Source organism: Typopeltis vanoorti, chromosome 16 (assembly GCF_054136105.1).
Source record: "Typopeltis vanoorti isolate ZY-2024b chromosome 16, IOZ_Tvanoo_1.0, whole genome shotgun sequence".
Lineage (NCBI taxonomy): Eukaryota > Metazoa > Arthropoda > Arachnida > Uropygi > Thelyphonidae > Typopeltis > Typopeltis vanoorti.
In genome coordinates, this window is record NC_143564.1 from 111,088,593 (window position 1) to 111,116,009 (window position 27,417).

The 27,417-nt window shown below is 37.0% G+C and overlaps 1 protein-coding gene across 2 annotated transcripts in view; it reads right to left on the minus strand.

The window, feature by feature from the left end:
- LOC150098264 (spatacsin) overlaps nt 1–27,417 on the minus strand; it is an 891,110-nt gene that overhangs the window by 75,890 nt on the left and 787,803 nt on the right. For both annotated transcript variants that reach the window (XM_090406151.1, XM_090406152.1), the window contains exon 37: nt 1,917–2,024. In XM_090406151.1, the coding sequence (XP_090262277.1) occupies nt 1,917–2,024 (108 nt within the window). The remainder of the gene's footprint in view (nt 1–1,916; nt 2,025–27,417) is intronic.

Here is a 27,417-nt window from a genome sequence, read left to right on the forward strand (position 1 = left end):
TACAGAGTTTCAGGCTGAACAGGAGTGTTTAATCTGTTCATGCTATACAATCTATTCTGGCTAGCGAGTGCAAAATAAAAACATCCACAATGACAATACTTTTGGTAAATCTGAGTCAACCATTTGACAAAGCCTGGTGCCTCTATTCTATAACTTAGGAACACTGTGGTAATTAAAAAGTATCTATAATTAAAGGAACCTATGCTAATATGATTACCCACCCCCTAATCAATGTGTCTCTATCATACTCAGTCAAAATCCAAGCAGGAATCACACAAGGCTGCTCTCTAAACACCTCTTTTCATTGGATGATACCAGCAAGTTATGTATCATAGGGCAATATGTCAAAAAAAAGGAAGGTAACCAGTGGTGTGCCCCAGGGTTCAGTTATTTAACTTATTCGTTAAACATGTTTCATGTAGATTGACTTCTTCCATTGCTTGCTGATGATGCAAAGTTGGGAGAATTATAAGGAGTGAACTGCTGAAGTTAATTCCAATCAATAAGATCTGAATAGACTTTCAGCATGGATTTGAGTGGGGTTATATTTTTAATATTAACAAGTGTAATGTGCTGCACTTTGGAGTGCAGAGATAGAGGGCTGTGTATTGTTTTGATGAAATGGTACTTTGGGAAGCAGAGAAGATTTGAGATCTGTCAATTACTCTCAGATTTGAAGTTCATCCATTTCCTGAAGTACAGTTTCAATACAATACACAGCCTTATATATCTGCACTGAAGTTTAGAGGGCACACTGAATAAGTGTAAAGACTGCACATCACATTGTAGCTATGATAAGAAGTATACTGACAAGTAGAAATAATTGTGCTATTGTATAAAGCATTGGTCAGACAATATATAGACTACTATGCTCAGATTTGGTCACTTAGTTTTCATTGTAATGCAGAAACAATGGAGAAGGTTCAGAGATGAGCAAGGCAATATAAAGCCTCTCAAGTGTTGGTTATAGGAAGAGGCTTAAGGATTGTAAATTGACAAGTTTGGTCAATAGGTAGAAAAGAAGTTATATGTTTAAGTTAGTAAGGGGATTTTATCTGACACTCTATTAACACTGGAGGGATTATAAAAAAGAGTGAAAGGTGAGAGGGAAATAGCTAAAGGCCATCCCTGGAAATTGTGTTCAAGTGTGGTGAAGATGGGCATGAGGAATAGATATTTTACATGGAGAGTTATGTGCAAGCAGAATACATTATAAATGCTAGGTATGTTACGGGCTTTAAGGTTCAATATGATAAATATGTTGTTGGTTTAGTGGACCTTCCATGATGAGCTAGGAAACTCCATGGAGGTTGATGTGATGATATCTTTTTTTTTTTTTTTTTTTTTTTTTTTACAAAAATTCAACAATTTGTATGATGTTGAGGAATAACAATATCCTCAGTCATAAATAAATAAAGTATTACAATACACAGAATGATGTAGGGCACCTTCAGATATAATAATTGAATATATCTTTTTTTTTTATTTTTTTTGAAAAATTCAGTAATATTGAATGACTTCCTATTCAGCATACTCAGATATCCATACATAATTAACATTAAAGCTATCATCAAAGCCCCCCCCCCAAAAAAAATAATAATTACAGCAAATGCCTCTTTTTTTTTAAAATCTAATGCAAAGAAGATGAAAAAGTTTTTCAACTATCAAATAGAGGCTTCTGAAAATTCTGGAATTAAAATGTTTAATATTTTGTTACTATCATCTCCCAGAGAGTCAAGTGACCAAATCTGAGGAAAATATGGCCACACTGTCTAAATAGATTGTTGTAATCATCTCCTTATTGTTACTTTTCAGCAATTCTATGTCAACACTATAAATCCCTGTGTTCTCCGTCACCCCCAATTAATATGATAACCACTGGAAAATAACAAACAATGTAATTAGACATGACTTACCTTATCCATACCCTTTTTAAACAGTAACTCAAAATGATCATAGTCTTTTAAGATATCAAAAATATACGACATTTCACCATATCGTCCAATTCCTGTTAACAAGTGAACCTTTAGGAACAGACAAAGAGAAAATAATTTAGTTAACTTTTTGAAACACCCTGTTAATGTGCACATAGTAAATTGTGCACATTAACAGGGTGAATTCATTATAGAAAGAGTACAATTTCATTGATTCTGATATATCTAATTATACACTTGAAAATTATTTATTCCAAATGATTTGTTGGTGTGGTTATTGACTACATGTTTTCTAACATTCATAATTTATTAGGTATAATAACTGTGTCAGAAGTTAACAGACAGGTTTCAATATTTTCTGTAACATGGAACAGAGTTACAGAAGTTACATATTCCTGTAAATAAAGTTACATGTTATTACAAAAGTTATGGTAGAGAGAGAGGGATGCTTTCTTGGCCAATCAAAAATATAATTTACATTCCTCTTGTGTGTGTGCGTTCACACACTAATCAAAAGATATCTTTATAAGAAAATGTTAGCATATCATCACTTAATAATAATGCACTTAAAATACATATATACTAAATACACATAGAATATAAATGTTTTATCAAAACAGTCTCTTAATATTTAATTCGATTTAGGAACTAAAGAAATTGAATGTCCACAGCTAAAGATTTTTCTCTCACAGTTGCTATCAGAAAAAGAACAATTAGGCGAACTTAAAATTCATTCATATAAACTGAAATGAAACTCAGCTGTCAAATAACTAAACTATTTCACTGTGACTTCTGTTTATCTTGGATACCTTATAATCAGCATCACATCAACCATTTCCTACATGTGCACTCAATGGATGTACAGGATAGCATGGCATAATTAAGTTGACAGGTATACCATGGTCATATTACGCATTAGGTTCCTGATCACCATTGTAAAGCAAATGCCTGCTTCTCTCTTTCTCCCAACTTGTAGATGCATATAATGGTTCAATAACATTTTTGATAGCCATATGAGCATAACTGTAAATAAAGCATTTATATGTCAGTTATGCAATGAAAAATTTAGAATATTTTTGCAAATGAAAATTTTGTTTTTCAACTGTAACAACAACAACAGGAGCCTCCATAGCTCAGTCAGTATAAACAAACCCCTTTCGTCAGAAAGACCTGGATTTGATTCCTGTCCAGGATGTGAGGAACCTTTATCTGGTCTCTTTCAACTAAAGGTGAGTTAGATAGTCTCATACCGAGGAAGAGAGTTTTTTCACATGAAACTTGGATTTTTTTTTGACCCTCAGAACAGGCAAACCACCTTGTGAGCGCACATGAAACTACAGGCATGAATACTTCTCCTCAGGGGATGCAGCAGAGGAGTGATGAGCCAGCTGCATTAATTCATCATAAACCCCTCATTAGGGGGACTTTACCTGTCCTAAGGGACGGATGAGAAGGGAACAAGAACAACAACAGTAAAAAGGTAAGTTTAGCCTGCAGCCTAATGTTTACGAGTCATTTTTTCACTGGAAGCAACAGTACCCTTATTTTGATTTTTGTCTATCATTATTCATAATAATAAAATAAAATAACAGTTTTTAACATTTTCTAATTCACAGCGAAACACCAAAACAGAAAGATGCATTGAGCAACAACGTTAAAACTGAGTCCATGAAAACTGCGCATCAGTTGATTCATGAGAGCATCGTGTCACTAAAAGTGTAGTATGAGTGAATGCAGCATTGTAAAAATGGGTATCAGTTATTGAAAATCATTGTATGAGTGGACTGACATAAGGCAGGATCTTACTTATACATTATTACTTTCCATCAAGACTTTTCTTATAAATTAATCTGCTATCTGTAAAGTCTACAGATAGCTTGCATTAAGCAGGCAGTCCTCTTTTGTATACCATCAAAAATCTGTATACACCATTAAAAATTTTAGAACAATATTCTAGGATTAGTCAGATTTGGGATTTATAAAGTGCAAGGAGTTGAAAATGAGAGAAGTAGTGTTTTGAACAAAAAAGAACATGAAGTTTTGAAGACAGAGGAGACTATGGATGTGATATGTTTATGTCAAGGTAAGTTTTCCAAAACAGAATTTGAACAGGCAAAAAGCAGGAAGCTTGCAGCCTGTCCTAGAGGCAGCCATGCCTTTTGGTCTCTTGCCAAAGCAATTGGTCGCAACTTTTGCCCTACACTACTCCCACCACTATCATACCCAGATGGCTCAATTGCAACATCACCCACAGAAAAAGCTAATCTCTTATCTTCACACTTTGCCTGCAATGCACACATAACCGACAATGGTGCCCCCCCCCCAAGTCATTCCAACTGCCCAACATACAATGCCGCCTGTATTCCTTTGCCAGAGAGAGATCATAAACCTGTTGTCAAAAGACACAAAAAAAAAGCCCCTGGCTTTGATGGCATTCCTCCAATTGTCTAAAGGTCTGTGCAGCAGAACTGACTCCTATCCTATGCCATCTGTACACACTATCTTACTCCATTGGTATATATCCTAAAGTCTGGAAATTAGTCTATATTCAACCCATTCCCAAAAAGGGAGACAAATTGCTGCCATCTAATTACCGCCCTATCTCACTCACCTCAATCCTATCTAAAGTGATGGAGAAAACCATCAATTCTCAACTACTACTCTACCTTGAAGTACCCAGCTATTAAGCGACCACCAGTACGGATTCTGCCGATGCCGATCAACAGGTGACCTGCTCTCATATATCACCCATCTTGGACATATATCATGGAAAAATTTGGCGAATCCCAAGTAGTTGCACTCGATATCTCTAAAGCCTTTGTCTGCATTTGGCACAAAGGCTTACTAAGCAAACTTCCATCATTTGGACTGTCTCAGGACTTCTGCAGATGGATTGCCAGCTTCCTGTCTGGATGCACACTATGTATAATGGTAGATGGCTACCTATCCTCCCACTATCCAACTAATGCTGGGGTCCCACAAGGTTCAGTTCTCTCACCGACCCTCGTCCTTCTATACATCAATGACCTACTTCAGTTGACCTCCAACCCAATACACAGTTTTGCAGATGACAGCACATTGCACTCCTCCCTTTCATTTGATAAACCTTACCCTACACAACTCACTTCAACCCACAGAACATCAACCACAACTTCCCTTAACGCAGACCTCCAAAACATCCTCCGATGGGGCTCAGATAACCTCGTCAACTTCAACGAAGTAAAACCCAGTTCTGTCTCATTTCCCACAAAAAAGAACAATTTTCCCCTAGTATTATTTTTGATAACACTCAAATCCCCAGATGAAATTTCTCTTCTCGGAATTACCATGACATCAGGCCTCTCCAGCATAAACACATCACAACCATTGCATCCTCAGCTTCCAAAAAACTAGGCTTTCTCTTTCGCTCAAGACGTTACTTCACTTCAAAACAGCTGTTAACCTAATACAAATCGCAAATCTGCCCAACTATCGAATACTGTTCTCACATTTGGAGTGGGGGTCTTAAAAGCTCCCTCAAAATACTTGACTCAATACAGAGGAGAGCGATTAGACTGATAAATGATCCATCTCTTACCGACTCACTCCTCCCACTTTCACATAGACGTTTAGTCTCTGCAATTTGTATATTCTACAAATATTTTCATGGAAAATGCTCATCTGAAACAACATCAATAATTCCCCCACTGTGTAACTAAACCCATTGGAACACATACAGCCACCTCCCAACATCCCTTCACAGTACACCTTGAAACCCACAGAACAAGTTTCTTTTCCTCCTCCTTCATCCCTGCTACTGCTGTACTGTGGAACAGTCTTCCCCCTGAGGTATTTCCCAAGGAATACAATATACAGGCTTTCAAATCGAATGTTAACAAGTTCCTCCTTTCCCAACCCACTACCCATATATGGTACTAAAGAACTATAGGTTGACCAGCCAACCTCTCGTATATGGGCCCAACATAAAGGAAAAAAAAAGTTATATGTGGAAGTCAACTCAAGAAGAGCAAAATCTTGAATGGAAATTAGAACCCTATCAAAAAAGTAAGAGGGAATGAAGTAGAATCCTCTTTAGGTAATAAGACGAACTGTCTTAGCACTGTAATTCACTATTTTTGATCCACAAGATAATGGTGAGGAAATCAATTTTAAAACATTGGTTACGGAAGATCTTTCTGAATGAACAAAAGAAATGGAAAGTATGGTCATGCCACCAAAACTATAGGTAGAATTTGAAGTTTGAGAGAAATGAAATGATGTACAGGAGGAAGTGTATAGCCAGCCTGGTTGGCTGAGTGATTAGCATATCTGCTCTCCAGCCAAGAGGCTGGGAGTCTGAATCCCACCTAGGGCATGGATATTCATCTCCCAAGATGGACTGGGTCACCATGGGAGAAGTAGACCCAATTCTCCTGTAATGGGACAAGTGTTCATCCTGTAGTGGGTGAAAATATAGGCTGATCACCACCATCAGGAAGTGCATGGGTAACTCCTTAGATACTTCTGCATTATACAACATGGGAAATCTCAGTAGATGAAATTTTTACTATGTGATAGTGAGAGGAAACTGGCAACCCTCACAAAGGGAAGGAGGGAGACCCCAAGATGGCAAGTTGGTGAGAAAGCCTCGATGCTAGAATCCATCAAATGTCTTGGAAATATCAAGAGTGACCACATGAGTTCTTCCAGATCCTTCTATGGCCTATGTCCAAAAGTGGGTGGGGGTTAATGAGGAGGTCTGCTACAGAACAAGAACGGCTGAATCCATATAGTGATCATTGATTAAATTGATAGATCTCCAGACAGTGAAGCTGGTGGTTGCTGACCTTCCCCATCACTTTTGAAAGTATTTCAATAATTAACAGCCATCCTACCACCTGTATACCAGGTGATAGGATGGCTGTTAATTATGGAAAATAAAATTTTAGTACAACTAGAGAGATATAAAGGATAGAGTTTGTTGCCTTGGTCCTCATGCTGGGACCTCAGATTGTAGGCATTAGTGAGACCTGGCTAATAGAATCAAACATACTAACAGGTATCAAGTGTAAAGGATACAGTATTTTTAGGAAGGATAGATGGCATACTAATATCAGATAACTTGAATCCAATTAGATTTGAGACTTACAATTGTAATACTAGTAATAGTTTTTCATGTGGCTATCTGGTGTGAGGTGGAATCTAACAAGATCAAATACATAGTAGGGTACTGTTACAGATCTCGTGGATCAGTTGCTAGTGAAAAAGAAATGCATCACCAAATAAAGACAATATGCGCAAAAGAGTATGGAGGACTTGAATAATCCAAACATTGATTGGGTAGCAGTAAAATCTCATGAGAAAAATGAAATTGAATTTAATGAGCTGTTGCCAGACAACTTTCTCAAGCAGCATGTGACAGAAGGAACTCGAGGTCAAAGAGTGGTAGATTTGATTATAGCGTCAGAGGGTGTTTCAGTTAAAGACAACTATTCTGTCTCCAGTTGGTGACAGTAATCATGCAGTTCTCACTTGGGAAGTGGCTAAGTTCCTAATTTCAGCATGTAACCTTTCCTGAATGGAACATTCAGGAAAGATTACACGCAGAAAAAAAACTACAAAGCAGGAAATTATGACCAATTGAGGAGTATACTGAGTTCAGTGCAATGTTATCAGTTGCTGGATAAGAAGATTTAAAAAATACTTAAATGATGCAATATCAGCATGTATTCCGAGAGTTCAAAGAATAAATAGGGTAGGAGTCAAATGGATGTGTATAAAAGGATGGTGCAGAAGGAACACAGTGTGCATAAGGATGATGTCCATTGTGAAAATTATAAGCAGCATGCTAGTAGAGTCACAACCTGGTTATTGTACGAAAAGTTAAGTCTGAGTATGAAAAAGAAACTGGCTTTGCAAGCTAAAGATAACCAAGATAACTCTCCAAACAATTCTACTGATATGCAGCAAGTAAAAGAAAGAAAGAATATGAAAGAATAACTCTGCTGAATGCAGATGATGTGAGGTTGAGAGATGAAAAAGAGGTTGTTTGACTAAGGAGTGCTCATTTTGCTAAAAGCTATCAACCTGGTGTATACAACATTGAGCTCACTGCTACCTCTTCACTGGATTAAGAAACTCAGGTGTATAAGTAGGAACTCAATGTTGCAAAAACTGAATAAGAATTCAGCAATAAGGACTGATGGGATATCAGCACATATGCTAAAAGAGTGTTCAGCTGAACGGGTTATTCCTTTGACCAGACTATATAATATGAGTCTGAGAACAGGGAAGATTTTGCAGGAATGGAAAGAATATATAATCCCATTGCACAAGGGTGGTCTAAAGACCGATGTATCCAACCAATGACCAATCAGTATCTCAGGAATGGTGGTGAAGATTCTGGAAAAGTTGCTTAGGGCTCACATTCAGAAATGTATTGACAGAGAATCTCTTTTGCACTTGCTTAGACTATACTAAATTTAGTTTAATCCTTTATCCAAGTGTAAGCAAACAAAGTTTGCACCTGAAAATATCTTCAGGACTGAGGTAAGGTGGTGCAACACCAGGCAACTCCGAGCAAAGGTGGACCAAGCTCTTATCACTCCTTGTCTCAGTATCTCCCATAATGCAAAGCATATCTCCTTGCAGGCATGTATAATGCTATGCATCAACGGAAGGGCCACTACCCAGACCAGTTTCAATCTTTATTGAGGTCTCGTCAGTGGGAGGCAGATCCAAACGTAGAGATACTAAGGCAGAAGAAATAAGAGAGGTAATATTTACCTATACAAGTTGCCAACAGGTGTACCACCTTATTATTGGAGTACTCTGGATTCAGAGGAAGATGTTGGAAGTTTATTTTGCACTTGGTTAGACTATAATAAATTTAGTTTAATCCTTTATCCAAGTGTAAGCAAAAAGTTTGCACCTGAAAATATCTTCAGGACTGAGGTAAGGTGGTGCAACAAGGCGGTAAAAAGGTGGTATAGGTAAACATGACCTCTTCCATCTTCTGCCTCAGTATCTCCACGTTTGGGTCTGCCTCCCACTGACGAGACCTCAATAAAGGTCGAAACCGGTCTGGGTAGTGGCTCTTCCCTTGATGCATAGCAGTATACAAGTCTGCAAGGAGATGTGCTTTGCATTATGGGAGACACTGAGAGAAAGAGCTTGGTCCACCTTTGCTTAGAGTTGCCTGGTGTTGCACCACCTTATCTCAGTCCTGAAGATATTTTCAGGACCAAACTTTGTTTGCTTACACTTGGATAAAAGATTAAACTAGGGTGCAATCTTAGCTCGCCTCCTCGTGGTGCATCCTGGATAACGCTAAAGAGCTAGAGCGACTTGGCAACTAGACTATCTTCTTGATCTCCTGGTTACAGCACACATGAACTCAAACACACGAATTAGCTCTCTTAAGGGGCAAGATGACTAGGAATATTGGACCTCTAGTTCGAATTTGCCAAATTAACATTGAGGGTATATGTAGAGCAAAATGTGAATACCTCTCAAAGATTTTATATGACAACAATGTCGACATTGTTCTTATTCAAGAGACTCACTGAATGGATGATGATCAGCTCCACCGTAGGGGCCGAATTCCTGGTTATATTATCATTGGAGCCACTCACCATCATGCACATGGGCTTTCCACCTATGTACGTAATACCCTAGAAGATTCCCACCTCGTTACAACCAGCATTGTCGGCGGCGTTCATCTGATAACAACTATGATAGGGAACATAACCATTACCAACGTGTATAAACCCCCTGCCCTCTTGTAGCCCCCACAAGTTCTACCAGTGCACAACCAACCTGCGATGCATATAGGTGACTTTAACAGACACTATGGAAATATGCTTCCAACAATGAATGAGGAGAGACTTTGACAGAATGGGCAGAAATTCACAACATGCACCTAATTTTCGATGCAAAAGATAGATCTCCTTCAGGTCAGCAGCTTGGAACAGGGAGTACAACCCCGACCTCTACTTCGTCACTCAAGACAACAGTGGATGACCGTTACCTACATCGAGAAGAGTTCTCTCCAACTTTCCCCGAAGCCACCATAGACCAATTATATTAGAGGTAGGTCTGCAGGTTCCCCTTGTCAGATCCATCCAACATCCCCGTTGGAATTTCCAGAAAGCCAACAGGGATATATTTGCTGCCTGTCTTGACAAATATGTCCGTTGAATCCCTCCAACAAGCAGTAATTACAAGAGATTCGCAGGAGCTGTCTTAGCTGTAGGTAAGCAGACCATACCAAGAGGCTTCCGGAAGGAGTATATCCCTGGATGGGATGATGATAGTAATAAACTGTATCAAGAATATCTAGAGTGTGGCGATCCTGACATTGCAGATGAACTCATTCACAGCCTTGACACCAACCAACAGAAGAAATGGACTGAAACAGTAGAAAGACTCGATTTTCGGCACTCCAGAAGAAAAACGTGGAGCCTTCTAAGAAAACTAGGTAGTGGCACCCTGACTGTCCGGGAACAATCGGCTATTTCTCCTAACCAATATGCATCACATATTGTCAACACGTCAAGATATACCAGCAAGGACAAACAACACACTCTTCAAATAAAAAGAGAACTTGCATATTTGAAAAATAACAGATCCTCTATACTCAAGGCCCTTCACTCTTGAAGATATTAACACTGCTCTAATGGATATGAAACAGGCAAGGCTCCAGGTTTCGATGGAATTCATCCTGATTTCCTGTTGAAGACAGGCCAAAAAGCTCAACAGTGGTTGGCTTGCTTTTTCCCTGACATTCTCCAGACTGGTAGACTTCCAAAAGAGTTTAAGATGACAAAAATTATCCCTATCTTAAAACCAGGAAAAACCAACAACAAACCAGAAAACTACTGACCAATTGCCCAAACTCCTAGAAAGGCTCATTGTTAATAGAATTGCCTCTAAGATAATAGAAAACAAGTCCCAGTGGAACAGGCCGGATTCAGACATAAACGAAGCTGCTGTGATCAGGTTCTGTCACTCACCACACATATAGAGGCAGGCTACCAACATTGCTGGAAAACAGCTGTAGATCGTACTGCAGCTTATGACACAGTCTGGAGGCATGGTGCAGTCTGCAAGTTGCTCCCTGCAGTCCCATGCAAAACTAATCGATAGCATGTTAAGCAACTGCCTGTTCCAAGTGTGTATGGACAAGAACAAAAGCAAACAAAGAACACTGGATAATGGATTACCACAAGGGTCAGTTCTGGCTCCCCTCCTTTTTAACTTATACATTGCAGATATGCCTCATACAGCCTCTAAGAAATTTTGCTATGCTGATGACATTGTTCTAGCCACCAGACACACTAATTTTACTACAATGGAAGAAACACTAACAAATGACCTTGCAGTCCTAGATGAATACTTCAGCAAATGGAGATTATGCCCGAATCCTAACAAAACACAAGTTTCATGCTTCCACCTGAACAATAACCAGGCTAACAAAGAACTCATGGTTTACTTCAACTACAAACTGCTACACTACAACAGAGTCCCAAAATATCTGGGGGTCACTCTAGATAGAACACTATCTTTTAAACCACATCTCATTAACACAGCATCCAAGCTAAAAACAAGAAACAATATACTGCAAAAACTATGCGGAACAACTTGGGGTGCCTCAGCAACAACGCTTCGCTGCACTGCTCTTGGCCTCGTTTACTCTACAGCTGAATACTGCTCACCCATATGGCTGAACAGCGCCCATGTGTATTTGGTTGATGCCCAGCTTAACACCACTATGTGCCTTATTTCTGGAACTGTCAAATCAACCCCAACCTACTGGCTCCCAGTGTTAAGCAACATCCCACCTCCACACATCTAACTTTCTTCTACATGAATACAGCAAAATCATGGAAATCCAAAATCTTCCAATCCATGAAGACATCCCACCCCTAGAAATAAACAGGCTAAAGTCAAGGCACCCTCTAATCTTAACAGTAAAAAATCTACTTGCAGAGACAAGCTTCAACATGAAGGAGAAGTAGAAAGAGTCCTGGTGTAACACTTTAACAGGGATCTTCCATGAATTAGTGGACCCAACACAGATACCTTCAGGTTTTGACCTACCTCGGAAAACTTGGTCTGCCCTTAACCGAATCCGCACCAACCATGTCAGATGTGCAGACCATCTTTACAAATGGGGCATGATTGCCTCACCCAGGCACGACTGTGGATCACCCCGCCAGACAATTAATCATATTATAGCAGAATGTGTCCTACGTGCATACAGTAGAAACCTGTCAGACTTCATCTATGCTACACCAAGTGCAGTCGACTGGATAATCAACCTAGACATTCAGTTGTAGCCTATTCTTAATTCTTGAGTGTCTCTTTTATGACTGTATTATGTCTTCTTATTGTACATATGTCTATTACTATGTTCATATATATTAACGATTAATGTAATGTAACATTTCATGTGTGAGCCATACACTAAATAAATAAATAAAGATTAAACTAAATTTATTACAGAGAATCTCTACTTTGCAATGAACAGCATGGGTTTACTAAAGGAAGGTCATGTTTTAGCAACTGGCTCACATTCTATAAGAATGTTACCAATGAGCTAGACAAGGGCAATGGAGGATACGTCATGATACTTTTGGATTCTGCTAAGACTTTTGAGTGAATACAGCGTCGAAGACTGTTGCATGGAGAATATAGAACAAATTGGAGAATATGGGGTATGGATTATAAAATATTAGTGCGGATAAGAGGATGGCTAACTGACAGATATCAACAAGTGGTATATGGGGGATGTGAGTCTGCAAAATTTAAAGTAATTTTGCAGACTCACAGGGATCAGTTACTACTGATCCTGGTAGTAACCAGTGGTGTACTACAGGGATCAGTTCTTAGTCCACTGTTATTCAATCTGTACATTAATGACATTGGGAAAGATTTGACAGGCAACATGCAGTTATTTGCTTATGATGCAAATATAGGTAGGGTAATCAGAAATGCAGCTGATATGCAGTACTTGTAGAATGATTTGAATAGGCTTGAATTGTGGGCAAGGGAAAATAGATGTCAGTAAATGTAACGTAATGCACTTTGGAGTGATTATATATCCAATGTCATATTATGTTGGTGGGATTATGCTAGAAGAAACTGAGCAGGCTACAGATCTTGGAGTATTATAACAGATAGGAAGTTGAAGTTCAGGGGCCATGTAGCAAAGATTGCAAATACAACTCAAAAGATAATTGTAATGCTGAAATGAATCCTTTCTTTTACATGAATGCTGAAATGAACTTTCGCATATAAAGAAAAGGATGTCATTTTGCATCTTTACAAGGCCATGATAAGATCTCACTTGGTGCACAGGTCTAGTCCCCTAGTTTCCATTGTGATTCTGCTATACAGTGGAGAGAGTGTAAAGGAGAGTGTTAAAAATGATATTTGAATTGTGGAATACACTCATACCTCGCTATACGGTCCAGATACGTTTGTGGAAAGTCGGCCACAAAGCAAAATGCTGTATAACGAATCATTTATTTCCATATAAAGCCATATAAATTCGGTAAGATCTGTTCCAATTTTATAAAAAAATAGAAAATCATTGGGTTTCTGGTTGAAAATGTATTTTTTATTTTATTTAAAATATCATTTACATTAGTTATTAATAAAAAAAAATATAATTCTATAATACTAATAAAATAAAACGAAATAAAACACAAATAACAAAAGAAAGTTTTTTTTTTAAATTTTTGAAGGAGTCTGATGATGAAGTGCAAGACATCACTTCGTTAGTATCACCATCTGTTGTTGTCTGAGGACCCGGTTTAAAAAATTTGTCCAACTTTTGCTGTATTGAGTCTCTTTTCTTTTTGCAAATCTTTGTAGCAGTTAATAACTGTGTTAATGCCGCAAGAAACTCTTTATTCCTTGGATGTTTATTCCTTGTTAGAAATGAGTAAGTGCATTCGATAAATCCTTTGAGGTTAATTGTCGGCAAACAACCAGCTCCTGTTGTTCGTCATCAAATGTACAGTTTGTTTCTAAATGTATTATTTGTTCATTAGAAAGTGGTTCTCTATCAGCATCTAGCAAATCGATTAATCAATAAACCAAGTTCATTTGCTAGGTTCAATATATTTTGTCTAATTTCAGAAAGGGGTTCAAATTCAGAATCATTACTTGTAATGCATTCTGGCCAATTTTTTTTTCCACACATGGTTCATTGTGGTTGATTTCAACTTATTCCATGATTCGCTAATGTTGTCCATTGCATCTTTGATGTTGAATTTTTTCCAGAACTCTTTAATTGACAATTCACCATCGGTCATCAGATTCATTTATCAGTTTTCAAAAGGTTATTTGTAAATAATATGCCTTAAAAGTAGCTATTGCACTCTGATCCACTGGCTGGAGTAGGGCCGTTTTTTTAGGTAGATACTCAATCTCCACATCTTCAGATAATTCAGATAAGTTAACTGGATGCCCTGGAGCATTATCCAATAGGAGCAAGAATTTGTTACTTAAATTTCTCTCCTGCAAGTATTTTTTGACATCAGGGCAAAAATAATTTTTGAACCAATCTTCGAACAGTATTTTGGTCATCCAAGCTTTTTTGTTGGACCTCCAAATGACGGGCAATTGTTTCTTGTACAATCCTCTTGGATTTTCAGAAGCATATACCAAAAGCGGTTTCAGCTTAAAATCCCTTGCTGCATTCGCACCAAGGAGCAAAGTTAATTGCTCTTCGGACACTTTATATCCAGATGAAGCCCTTTCGTTGTTTAAAATTTAAGTTCTTTCAAGCATTCGTTTCCAATAAAATGCTGTTTTGTCCACATTAAAAACTTATTAAGGAACGTATTCACTCCATTGGATAGGCTAGAGCTTTATCGGCATCGGCACTAGAACTAGCTGCTTCACCTTTCATTATAATATTATGCAAATTATGGCGATTTTTAAATTTTTCAAACCAACCACGGCTTGCTAGAAAAGTTTCATCTGCCAGACCTTCACTAGTATCTTCGCTCTTCAAATTTTCAAAAATACTTTTCACCTTTTCCTGGATAGTCATTTGGCTCATTGGCATCCTCCATTGATTGTTGTCTTTAATCCATATGTTTAATAATTTTTCCATTCTTTCCATATTGCTACTTCTTTGGCATGTTAATTTTGAAACACTTAAAGGTGCAGCTGACTGTGAATGTGCATTAATTTTTTCTTTGTTAGCGTGAATTGTTTGAACTGTAGATTTCGAAAGCCCTAATGCTTTACATATATCAACAATTTTTTCAGAAGCTTCAATACAACGCAAAACATCTAGTTTAGTCTCTAGTGAGACAGATTTTCAGCTTCTTTTTTTAACTTCATCACTCTCCAAATTTAAAGAACGTTTCGGGCTCATGTTTCTTCCAAACATATACTGGATTCTATTTAAAAACAAAAAATAACAGTTATGAGGTACACACTTTATAGCAACACGAATACATACATACTTTAATATGTATTGTATTTACATACAAATGCATGTTATGTACTTATCAACAATGTTTATAGTTGAAATGAATGCAAGAAGAAACAAACACTTCTACTTTTGATACTGAGGATTTACCTCATTTACTAAACTGATCACTAAATGCATCAACTCATGAGCACGTTTATAGAAGGATGGGACGAATTATGTGCTATGCGAAGATTGCGCAACTACAAGACGACGCAAGTAGCGTTCCTGTGTGGAGTGGTGCGGCCGGCCTAGAACACATGACAAAAGACATACACAGGGGATTTCCCGACTTTTTGGCTCTATACTGAAAAATTGTAGGCTGTAAATCGAAACTTAGCCACAATCACACAAGGCTGTTATAGCGAAAAGCCATATAAAGAGAGGCCGTATAGAGAGGTATTAGTGTACTGAATATGAAGACAGACAGAATTTGTAGACTGAAGACACCAGCAAACAGGAGAAAGAGTAGTGATATGATTGAGGCTTACAAACTTCTACAGGATTTCAGTTGATGGAATTTTTTATTGGAGGAGAAAGGATGAGAGCATCTTAGAAAGCTGAGAATGAATGATGCTAAGAAGGGATGAGATCTAGATTTTTCACTCATAGAGTGGTGCATGATTGAAATGGACTGTCACTGGATGTTTTGTGTGCAAGCAGCGTGAGTGAATTCAGAAACAAGTACGATAGCTGGCACATCTAGTTCATGGCCTCCCTCGAAGAATCCCTGACTACCTGGAGGTCTCGCTTAATAATATCATCTGGATCAGAACACTTATTAATCAAGGCTATGGGGTATTTTCTTGATGTCCTTTTGATGAAAGATCGACAAAGACATGCCATGAGTAATTCATTGAATAGTGAGAGAAAATTTGCTTTGGAAATCTCAAGAATAGCTGGAGGAAAAGTCTAACTTATCTTTACGAGGTGCGACTAGTGTTCCATCAAGATGGGGGAGGAAATGAAGGAGGGAAGGAGAGAGGTTGAAACACGGTAGGGCTGAAGTTTGCTCAGCAGCTTTCACAAGAGACCACTAGAAGATTTAAATGCCATTCGAGCAGGAGGTTAGCACTTGTGTTAGAGCTAGTTTAGTGCTTGCGTGCTTCCAAACTCTGATTTAGATCTACTGATGATTTTGTTTACAGTTCTTACAGGATATTGTGCAAACTGAATGAGAAGGTTGAGTCAATGAATATATGCTAAATTTTTTATCTTGGACAGAACCGGAGCTTGGATGACAACTAGGAGTTATAGTGCAGTGTAGAATAAATGCACTCATTCGAATAAATGCAGTCATTCAAGTAAGAACAAAATTCACTTATGTGATCAGAGTAAGCACTTGAAACAGGAAAGTGGAAAGAATAATCAAGTCATGGAAATGAAGAACAAAAATTCCAAAGGACATTACAATTACAATAAATGACCTCACTTGTTCTCTATAGGGGAATAAAAGGCATTAGTGGATAGCAGATGTTATTACCAGTCTTACCATGACTTTTGTTTAGCTAGTTTTGCACTCAGCTTAAGCTTTTTGCATTTTTCTCTCAGAGCACATGCTGGCAAGTAAGTCAGCATGTGCACATGCAGTCTCAGAGCACATGCTGACTTACTTGCCAGAAACCTTGGATAGACTTTCTTCTGTTCTTTGACTGTCTCTTTAATTTCTGGAGTTCACCATAAAGGTTTGATTTTTCTATCCATGCAGATTACCTCACCATGTGTCTCTGGCTGAATCAATCAATCAATGTTTTCTTCAGGGTCTGTGAATGTATCTGCAAGGTTTGGTTCTTGTCAAACTCTTTCATTTATTTCTTGAATAAGATTTATGTATTTGAACTGATTTCATTTTAGAAATTATGGACTTTACAACCGTGTTATAAATAACTATTTTAATTGCCCGACGTTTTGATCTTCATATTAAGATCATCATTTTTTTTACTACATTATTTAAGGAAATTACAACGTAAACAAGGATATACATCAAAATAAATTTTAATATACTTCAATATTTCGGCAACGTCACGTTGCCATTTTCAAGGAACTTAAGAACAAGACGGCACGCAGGCACAACAAACGGTAAGTGAGGAAGAAGCAGGAAGCTATTATTTCTCCTAAAGTCCTGATGGTTTCCCCCTAGCAGGCAATGTTGGTATTCTTGGGCGATTGGGCTGAAGGTCTTCTGATGTAGGTTTCCCAAATTTGAGGCAGTCTCATGCAGCCAAATTTGTTGAGATTTGGATTGTTTCTTAGGGCTGAAGCTGATTCCATGTAAAGCCTTTCATATTTGTATTTACTACGGTGTATTATCGTGGTTTTCTTCCACCGTATTCTATGGCAGGTATCCAGTGCATGGTCAGCAAGACCGGAGTGGCTGTATTGGTGAAACCGGATGTAGTCCTTGTGTTCTGAAATTCTGATATTTGCTGTCCTGCCTGTTTGGCCAAAGTAGGACAGCTTACAGCTGCAAGGGACCTGGTATACCCTTGTAGAGTGGATAAGGGATGCCAATTTTTTATATGGTCTAACAAGAAGTTAAGTCATGTTTTTTTAGGATTTTTGTAATTTTTTCCGAGGTGCCTCAGATATAGGGTATGGTGATGGGTTTAGAGTAATCCTTGTTGTGAGGGGGGTTGTGGTTTACTGGTTTCAATATTTTTTGGATTTTTTTTTGGGGGGGGGTACCCATTGGCTGAGAAAGTGTTGAGAATGTGGTTTAGTTCTGTGGTTAGAGCATTGTCAAATATTGGTAGGATAAGAGATAGCTTGCTTGTTGGTAAGTACAGACTCCGATTGAAAATTTTCTTCAAAACCCTCTTCATTTGCTTCATTTACTTTTTTCTCTCCTTCTATGTTTATCACATTATTTTGATGTTCTTCATTTTCACTTTCATCTGATACTGATACCAATGTTTCACTTTCATTCTGAAAAGGTTGAGGTACAACTTCAGTTCTATGAAATTCTTCACTTCCTTCATTTTCAGAAGAACTTAAGAAAGACAAAATTGCCCTCCTTTGACTATTTAGCAGTTTTTCCTTTTCTCCGAGTTGTTTTCTTTTACTAGCTTCGGATTCAAACTTACTTGACATCATTATGTGTATTATGCAATCAAAGCCGAAATAAATATTTATTAAATCCAAAATAAACATAATAAATAAAATAAAATAAATAAATAAAATAAATAATTACATTAAAAGCTAAATAATACAAAAATAGAAACAGTAGTATCTTGGTTTTTTTTTTTAAATAAACGAGTTACAGTAAAATAAGAATAATAAATTGATTGAAAATATAATATTCTTACTGACTGTGACAACTACTTTAACCATATAATTAGGTATATACAAATGTGGTCTGAAAAGTTCTCAGCCTCAACCATAGATGGCAACACTGTCAGCAAGATTTTTTTTCTAAGTTGGTACGTCTGTCATAAGCATCCATTTGAAATTGCAAGTCATTCTATCAAGTAGTTTGTTTTATACTGTCTGAAGCAAAAGTGTTGTCTTTATCCCTTGAAATGGATAAAATTGAGTATCGTGCGGTTATAAAATTCTTTGTAAAAGAAGGTTTAACGGCAAAAGAAATTCATTCAAAGTTCATAAAAGTTTATGGGCACTCTTCTCCTTAATTTTTGACAATAAAGAAATGGGCTGCCAAGTTTAAGCTTGGCTGTACCAGCCTGTGGGATTGGATGGTATATCAGCTCGTGTCGTACATAAAGCGGCTAAAGAATTGTCAGTGCCCTTGACCATTTTGTTTAATTTGAGTCTCAGGTCTTAGTTTAGTCCTGATGGGGCGGAAAAAGGGGAAAATAGTTCCACTGCATAAAGGAGGTTCCAAGACTGCTGTTTTAAATTACTGACCGATCAGCATATCAGGAATCATGTCAAGGTCTTGGAGAAATTAGTCAAGAGAAAAATACAGGATTGGATAGATGAAAATGGGATACTGTATGGGGGACAGCATGGTTTTGTGAAGAGTAGATCATGCCTTGGTAACTTGCTCACGTTTTATAACACAGTGACGGCTGAACTGGATAAGGGTAACGGGTTTGCAGTGATTCTACTGGACCTTGCTAAGGCCTTTGACAGGATACCACATGGAATTCTAATCAGTAAATTGCAGCATATGGGGATGGATATAGAGTTGGTGAGATGGATAGGAGGGTGGTTGATGGAGAAATATCAGAGAATAGTTTATTCAGGAGTAGAGTCCAAAAGACGGCCTGTGACTATTGGTGTGCCGCAGGGCTCTGTTCTTGGACCACTACTTTTCAATTTGTTCATTAATGATATAGGAAAGGATCTGAGAGGAAGTGTTTCATTTGTTTGCTGATGATGCAAAGTTGGGTAGAGCAATAGTGAGTGCACAGGATGTCAAAATTTTGCAAGATGATTTGGATAGTTTGGAGGACTGGGCTAATGAGAATGGATGTCAATTTAATGTGGCAATGTGTAAGGTTATGCATTTTGGGGCGAAAAGATTAGCAGCAGTATATCACATTGGTGGAACTGTATTCCAGGAGATTGACAAGGCCAGGGATTTGGGTTATAGTAGGCCCATGCTTTTGAGATCTCCATTTGGAAACTTGCCAAGAATAGTCGATTCATTCGCTGAAGGGGAGAAAGAAATGAAGGATGTACGAATTGGTCGCTAACACGCGAAATCACATGCTTTATAGGTAAATTTTTCCAACTGTTATACAAGCAACAATAGTTAACCACAATGATCATAAAACAGAAGTTAATTTTCCGTGTAATAATAAACAACTCATCCCGCAATATGGATTGATTACCTCATTATCAGAATGGATTCTCCTTTTTGTGACATGCACAGAAGTGTCGAAGCATCTCTAATCAGTGGGCGAACTATACTGCAGCAGCTTTATGACACAGTGCATTGTCTTGCTAAAAGAGACAATAGTCAGTTCCATAGAAATGCCACAAAGTAAGAAGCACTGCACATTGTCCAGAATTTCAGATAACTCAGAGTTCAATGTTCGTGGCACCACAAAAAGAGGTCCAAAGCCAAAAAAAGGAAAAACAGGTCCATATCAACACTACTACCTCCGAATTTCATAGTTGAGGTTAACGCACTCAGGCAAGAGACAGCACTGACCAGGCATCAGCCACACCCATCCATCTGTTGATAGAAGGTGTAGTGTGATTCATCACTCCGTAACACAACTTTTCAAGCTTCCATGTTCCACTGTACATGTAGTGGTGCTCTCTGTAGCACTGAGGATGACACTGCATGTTGGTTCAGGTAATATGGGGTTAGCATATTATAGCCCTACCATGGAAATTCAGGTTGTGAGTCTCGGTTCTGAATGTTTTTGACTAGATTTGTCTTCAAGTCAATACCTGAAACTCTGCATTCAATGTGTTGGCTTACGAATGGTGGTTTTTGCACGTTATCCTTAATAACACCCTATGGTGTTAGCATAGCATTTACACACAATTATGAAGAAAATAAATCTATCAATATTAACAATATTGGTTTATATTAATGGTCCATATAACTGTTAATATTATTTACCATAATCTATCCCCTGCAAATGCTTGAATTCTAAAATTCACATTTTAGTATCATGGGTGGGCTAAGAGTTAATGTGGAAACCTTGTTCTAAAGACTAAGAAGTTTTTTTAATTAACTTAAAAAGTAACTTTAGTTATCCAATAAGTTAGTTAATTTATAGGATATCTAACATACGTTAGTTATTCAATAAGCAAGAGTTCCTACATGCACAAACATTCATACCAGAGTGATATTGAACCAACAACCTTTTTTGGGTACAAAACAGACATACTATCCTTTTGGCCAGTCAGACCAGCCACATCTTAATTCAATGCCACATAATTTCATTTGAATAAAAGTTTAATTTCCAAAATTCTGAGGTCATTATACAGAGTACTGAAATCATCCAGGCAATCAAGTGGTGCAACTAAGAAAACATATACAAGGCGCTGATGATTTTTAAATACTCCAATGCAATTGGATTAATTAGAAAAGATTTTACAATATAATTAAATGCAGTGCTTCTTTTACAACAGTACACATTTGTATGGCATTGCTGCATTACGTTTAAAAATTTACAATATTCAGTCATGTTTTGCACATTTACCTAGTATTCAAATAAGCTTAGTTATTTAACGAAATTTTCATTTTTCACAAGTCCATATTGTTAACATATTTGGTACATAAAACTTCAGACCTATTTTTCATCATCATCATCAATTTCCTGATATGAATCGCTAATGGGGGTTCAGGTTACTATGACAGCACTAAATGATTAAGTTTACATTATTATTAATCTCCTATCCACAATTTTCCTCCAAATTAATCTAATCTATTACTTTTAAGCATTCCAATACTGTCTGTCATATCTAGCATTTCTATTTTTAAAATTATCTTTAGAACTATTTTTTATTATTATTTGGAACTATTATTATTATTATAAATTATAATTATTATAAATATTTTATTATAATAATAATTATTATAAATATAATTATAATTATTATTTGGAACTATTTTTAGAATTTTAAATTACATTCGTTGTTTATATATTAACCACCTCACCGGCCGTTATGGATCAAACACACATCCTCATATGCTTCGTATCCATTATATATTTCAATGTAATATCAATGGTATTATAATTTTAATATGCACTTCACATCCATGATAACTTTGACATCTATAGATGTCTTGGCCGGTAGCGTGGTTAACCTGTTCACGTACATCGTGCTGTCTCTCGCATCAGTTGCACCTCATGCATTATGGTGTCTGGTGGGGAAGGATGTTTTTCAATATATATATATCTACAGTGTACACTGGATCTGTGTACTGTTTTTAGTGCTATAATGCAACTTTTAACTGTGGAAGAGAAAAAACTAATCATTTTCTACTTTATAGTTCATCACATTATGAAGGAATGTGGTATTAAACCTGATATCAAAATTGGAGATGTTAATGTCAGCTCTTTGCTTTATGCGGATGATGTTACACTTCTAAATAAATCCGCTACAAGTCTGCAAGATTCTCTGACTAAATTGAATGGCTGTTGTAATAGATATGGTATGAAGGTCAGCAATAAAAAGACAAAGACAATGAAAATAGGCAGAATCATTGAAAATGTCAAATGTGTTGTGAATGGAGAACCTGTGGAACAAGTAAAACATTTCAGCTACTTAGGCACAATTTTTACTGAAGATGGTAAACTAAATATAGAAATAGACAACAGAATCAGCAAAGCTGGTATCGTGGGAAGTCAATTGAATAAATTCATATGGAATAAGAAAGAAATTAGTCGGAACACTAAATTAGCTGTATACAAGACTGTGTTTAAACCAATCTTAATTTATGGATCTGAGAGCTGGGTTAGAAGTAAAACACTTGACCAAAGACTAGAGACCGCAGATATGAGAGTTCTGAGAAAGATTAGAGGCGTGAACAGATGGCATCAATGGCAATATCATATTAAAAATGAGGATATTAGGAAAGAACTTGACATTGTCAGCATCCAGGAATGCGTTAGCAGAGCTAATCTCAGATGGTATGGTCACTTAAATAGAATGGGAGAGGAAAGATTAGCAAAACAAGTATTCTCTGCCTTTTTGGGAGTGAAAACGACCCAGAGGAAGACCAAGATATAGGTGGATTGATACGGTACAAAGTGCCTTAGACGATAGAAATATAAGATCTGATAATGTTGGAGTCTTGACAAGTAACAGACTGATTTGGAGGAAAATTGTAGATAGGAAGTTAGTAATGATGTAATTTTTTCATGTAGTACTGTCATATCCTGTACACCCCTTGAGGGTACATTGCAGGAATTTGATGATGATGATGATGATGATAGTTCAAGACAACTTTTGTATTACTTCTTAGATGAACTGAACATCTGCAAAAGTCAGATAAAACTAGTAAAATGGTTTAGTATATGTGCAATAGGCAGAGCAAGTTATCACATGTGGTTCTTGAGGTGATTTGTATTGGATAAGACAACTCACCTTGAGGTGATTTGTCTTATCCAATGCAAATGTGTTCAATCATTTTGCTGCATAAATTGGAGAATATGGATAGGATTATAAAGTACTGGCATGGATAAGACGATGGCTGACTGACATATCTAAAAGTAGTATATGGGGAATATGAGTGTGCAAGATTTAAGGTAACCAATGGACATTGCAGGTGGCAACCATCAAGAAAATTAAAGCCTTTGAGATGTGGTTATATAGACGAATGCTAAAGATATCAAGGACAGATAAAGTAACCAATGACAATGTCTTAAAATCCATTGGCAAAGCCAAAGATCTGATACAAACAATTAAGAAACAAAAAACATCTCTTAATTGTTTGTATGAGATCTTTGGCTTTGCACAATGGATTTTAAGACATTGTCATTGGTTACTTCATTGGCAACATCATGAGAAATGGCAAATATCAGCTTCTACAAAACATTTTGGCAGGAAGAACTGATGGCAAAGAAGCTAGAGAAAGAAAAAGAATAGCTTGGTTTGACAAAATCAAGACGTGGACAGGAAAGAGCAGCATATAGCTGCTCAGATCAATGCAAGAACGTAGTTTTGCCAAGATGGTTGCTGATCTTCGACAGAAGATGGTACCATAAGAAGAAAAGGCAGAAGAGACAAAAACAGGTGGAATTTTCCAAATCAACAAACACAACCTATATTCAGACAATAATGATCAGAAAAAAAAGGAATAGTTAAAATATACAACACTAAATATGAAGATAATCTTCTTGAAAGCAAACAATATTAAATAGAGGTGTACATGCAGATATCAGAATGGGGAATTGGACAATGAGATCAATTGGTGCCTATGATTGAACAGAAGGTTCTACTAAAGAGATAAAGGAACTTTTCAAGGAATTACAAAAAGCAGCCAAAGCAAAGAAAAAGGAAAAGTTGGCTGTTGTTGAATACCTAAACAACAGAGTATGAAATGATTACAAGGTGCACAGAAATGTTGAGGGAAAAATTTGGAGGAGAGAGCAAAACTAATAATAATGGTAAATACCTGAAATGTTTCTCTTCAGAACAAGGACTAGCAATCACTAATACCATGTTCCAACATAAAGATGAGCACAAATTAAGGAGAGAAGATGCAACAAAAAAATCTCAATGACTATAGGTTATTTTTGACAGCGATTTCTCTCTCTTCTGCTAGTTCAGGATACAAAGATCATACAGGATTTGAAATAGGAAATGATCACCATTAAGTTTTGAGAGGGATAAAATTGAATACCATACTGAAAAGACAATTCAAGGAAAAAAAAAAAGTTTGAAACAAAAGCCAAACCTTGAAGATTCAGAGGAAGACAATAAACAAAACATTCATTCAACCCAAGAGCCATTTTACGGGGTTGTCTGCAAGGACAGAAAAATCAGAACTCCGACATGGACAAAGACATGGTTAAAGCGGCTGTCAAGGATAAGAAGAAAGCATAGTGAAAGTTCCTAGAAATTAAGTCAGCTGTGTTATGAGAAAATACAGAGAAAAATTTATTTAAAAACTGCTTACACATGTTATATATTTGGTTTAATCCTTTATCCAAGTGTAAACAAACAAAGTTTGTGCCTGAAGTATTTTCAGGACTGGGGCAACTGGTGGTAAAGGTGGATAAGTTCTGATCACTTTCCTTAGTATCTCCCATAATACAAAGCACATCTCCTTGCAAAAAATGTATAATGCTATGCATTAAGAGAAGGGCCTACCCAGACTGGTTTCGACCTTTATTGAGGTCTCATGAGTGGGAGACAAACCCAGAAGTGGTAATACTAAGGCTTACACTTGGATAAATGATTAAACCACATATATAATTTGTAGCATAGCCAAGTGAAAAAACTTCCATCAACTATCTCTAATCCAGAGAATTTTAATAATAAGGTGGTGACACCTTTTGTCAACTAGTATATGGCGATATGACTTTTGCATTACATACACCTTAATATCACCACCTCTGGATCTGGCTCCCACTGATGACACCTCAATAAAGGTCGAAACCTGTCTGGGTAGTGGCCCTTCCCTTAATGCATAGCATTATACATGCCTGCAAGGAAATGTGCTTTACAATATGGGAGATACTAAGGAACATGATCAGAACTTACTCCACCTTTACCTGAAAATACTTCAGGCGCAAACTTTTTTTGGTTACACTTGAATAAAGGATTGTCATCATCATCAGATTCCTGCCATGTACCCTCAATGGGTGTACAGCATATAATAGTATTACATGAAAAATTTACATCATTACTAACTACCTATCTACAATTTTCCTCCAAGTCAGTCTGTTATTTGTCAAGACTCCAACATTAACAGATCTTATATTTCTATCGTCTAAGGCATTTTGTACCATATCAATCCACTTATATCGTGGTCTTCCTCTGGATCGTTTTCCTGCCAACCTGGCAGAGAACACTTGTTTTGCTAATCTTTCCTCGCCCATTCTGTTTAAGTGACCATACCACCTGAGATTATCTTTGTTAACGCATTCCTGGATGCTGACAATGCCAAGTTCTTTCCTAATATCCTCATTTTTAATACGATATTACCATTGATGCATGTCATCTGTTCATGCCTGTAATCTTTCTAAGGACTCTCATATCTGAGGTCTCTAGTCTTTGGTCAAGTATTTTAATTCTGACCCAGTTCTCAGATCCATAAGTTAAAACTGGTTTGAACACCGCCTTGTATACAGATAATTTAGTGTTCCAACTAATTTCACTCTTATTCCATATGAATTTATTCAATTGACTTCCTACCATATCAGCTTTGTTGATTCTGTTGTCTATTTCCATAATTAATTTACCATCTTCACTAAAAATCATGACTATGTAGCTGAAATGTTTTACTTGTTCAACAGGTTCCCCGTTCACAACACAGTTGACATTTTCAACAAATCTACCTATTTTCATTGTCTTTTTAATGCTGACCTTCATACCATATATATTACAACAGTTATTCAATTTAGTCAGGGAATCTTGCAAACTTGTTGCAGATTTATTTAGAAGTATAACATCTTCCTCATAAAGCAAAGAGCTGAAATTAACATCTCAACTTTTCATATCATGTTTAATACCACTTTCCTTTGTAAAATGACCATATAGATAATGTACATCCTTGTCTCAAACCAGATTTAACATTAAACCATCTTCCAGTACTTCCTTCAATTCTAACTGCTGACTTATAACTCAAATAAAGACTAAGTATTGCTTGATATAATGACACATTGACACCATATAATCGTAGCATATTGAATACCTTCTCTCTTGGCACCTTGTCATATGACTTTTCCAGATCGACAAAACTTAAATACAGATCTTTGTTATATTCCCATGATTTCTCAAATATTTGTGATAAAGTTAATATCTGATTAATATCTGACCCTGACAGCCTCTATTTGGCCTGAATCCAGCTTGTTCTTCACCAAGCTTTTTTTTACACAATTCTTCTCAACTGTTTCTCAAGTATACTTGCATAAATTTTACCAGGAACACTCAGTAGAGAACTACCTCTGTAATTCTCACTTTCAGTTTTATTTCCCTTTTTAAACATGGGTACTATGAGAGCTCTACTCCAATCGTCGTGCCTCCGTCCAGGCCTCCAAAACCATGCAGTGCAGCCACTGTAAGACTTTTATACCACCATAGTTCAGCATTTCTAGTTGAATATCATCTTCTCCTGCTGCCTTTACACATTTCAAGCCTTTGATGGCTTTTTCTATTTCAAGTATGGATATGTATGCCTGTTCAGTGTTTTTTACCACTGTGCTATCACTGCTTGTTTCATTTAGCAATTGTTTGAAGTAATTACTCCATACTTCAAGGATATCTTTTTCTCCGGTTTTCATGTCACCTTTATCATCTCTAACTCATTTTACAGCACTCTTTCCTCTCTTTCTAAGCTTCTTCAACAACTTCCAGAATATTTTGCCACCTTCTTGATATTTATTTTCTATGTTCTTGCCAAAGTCCTCTCATGAC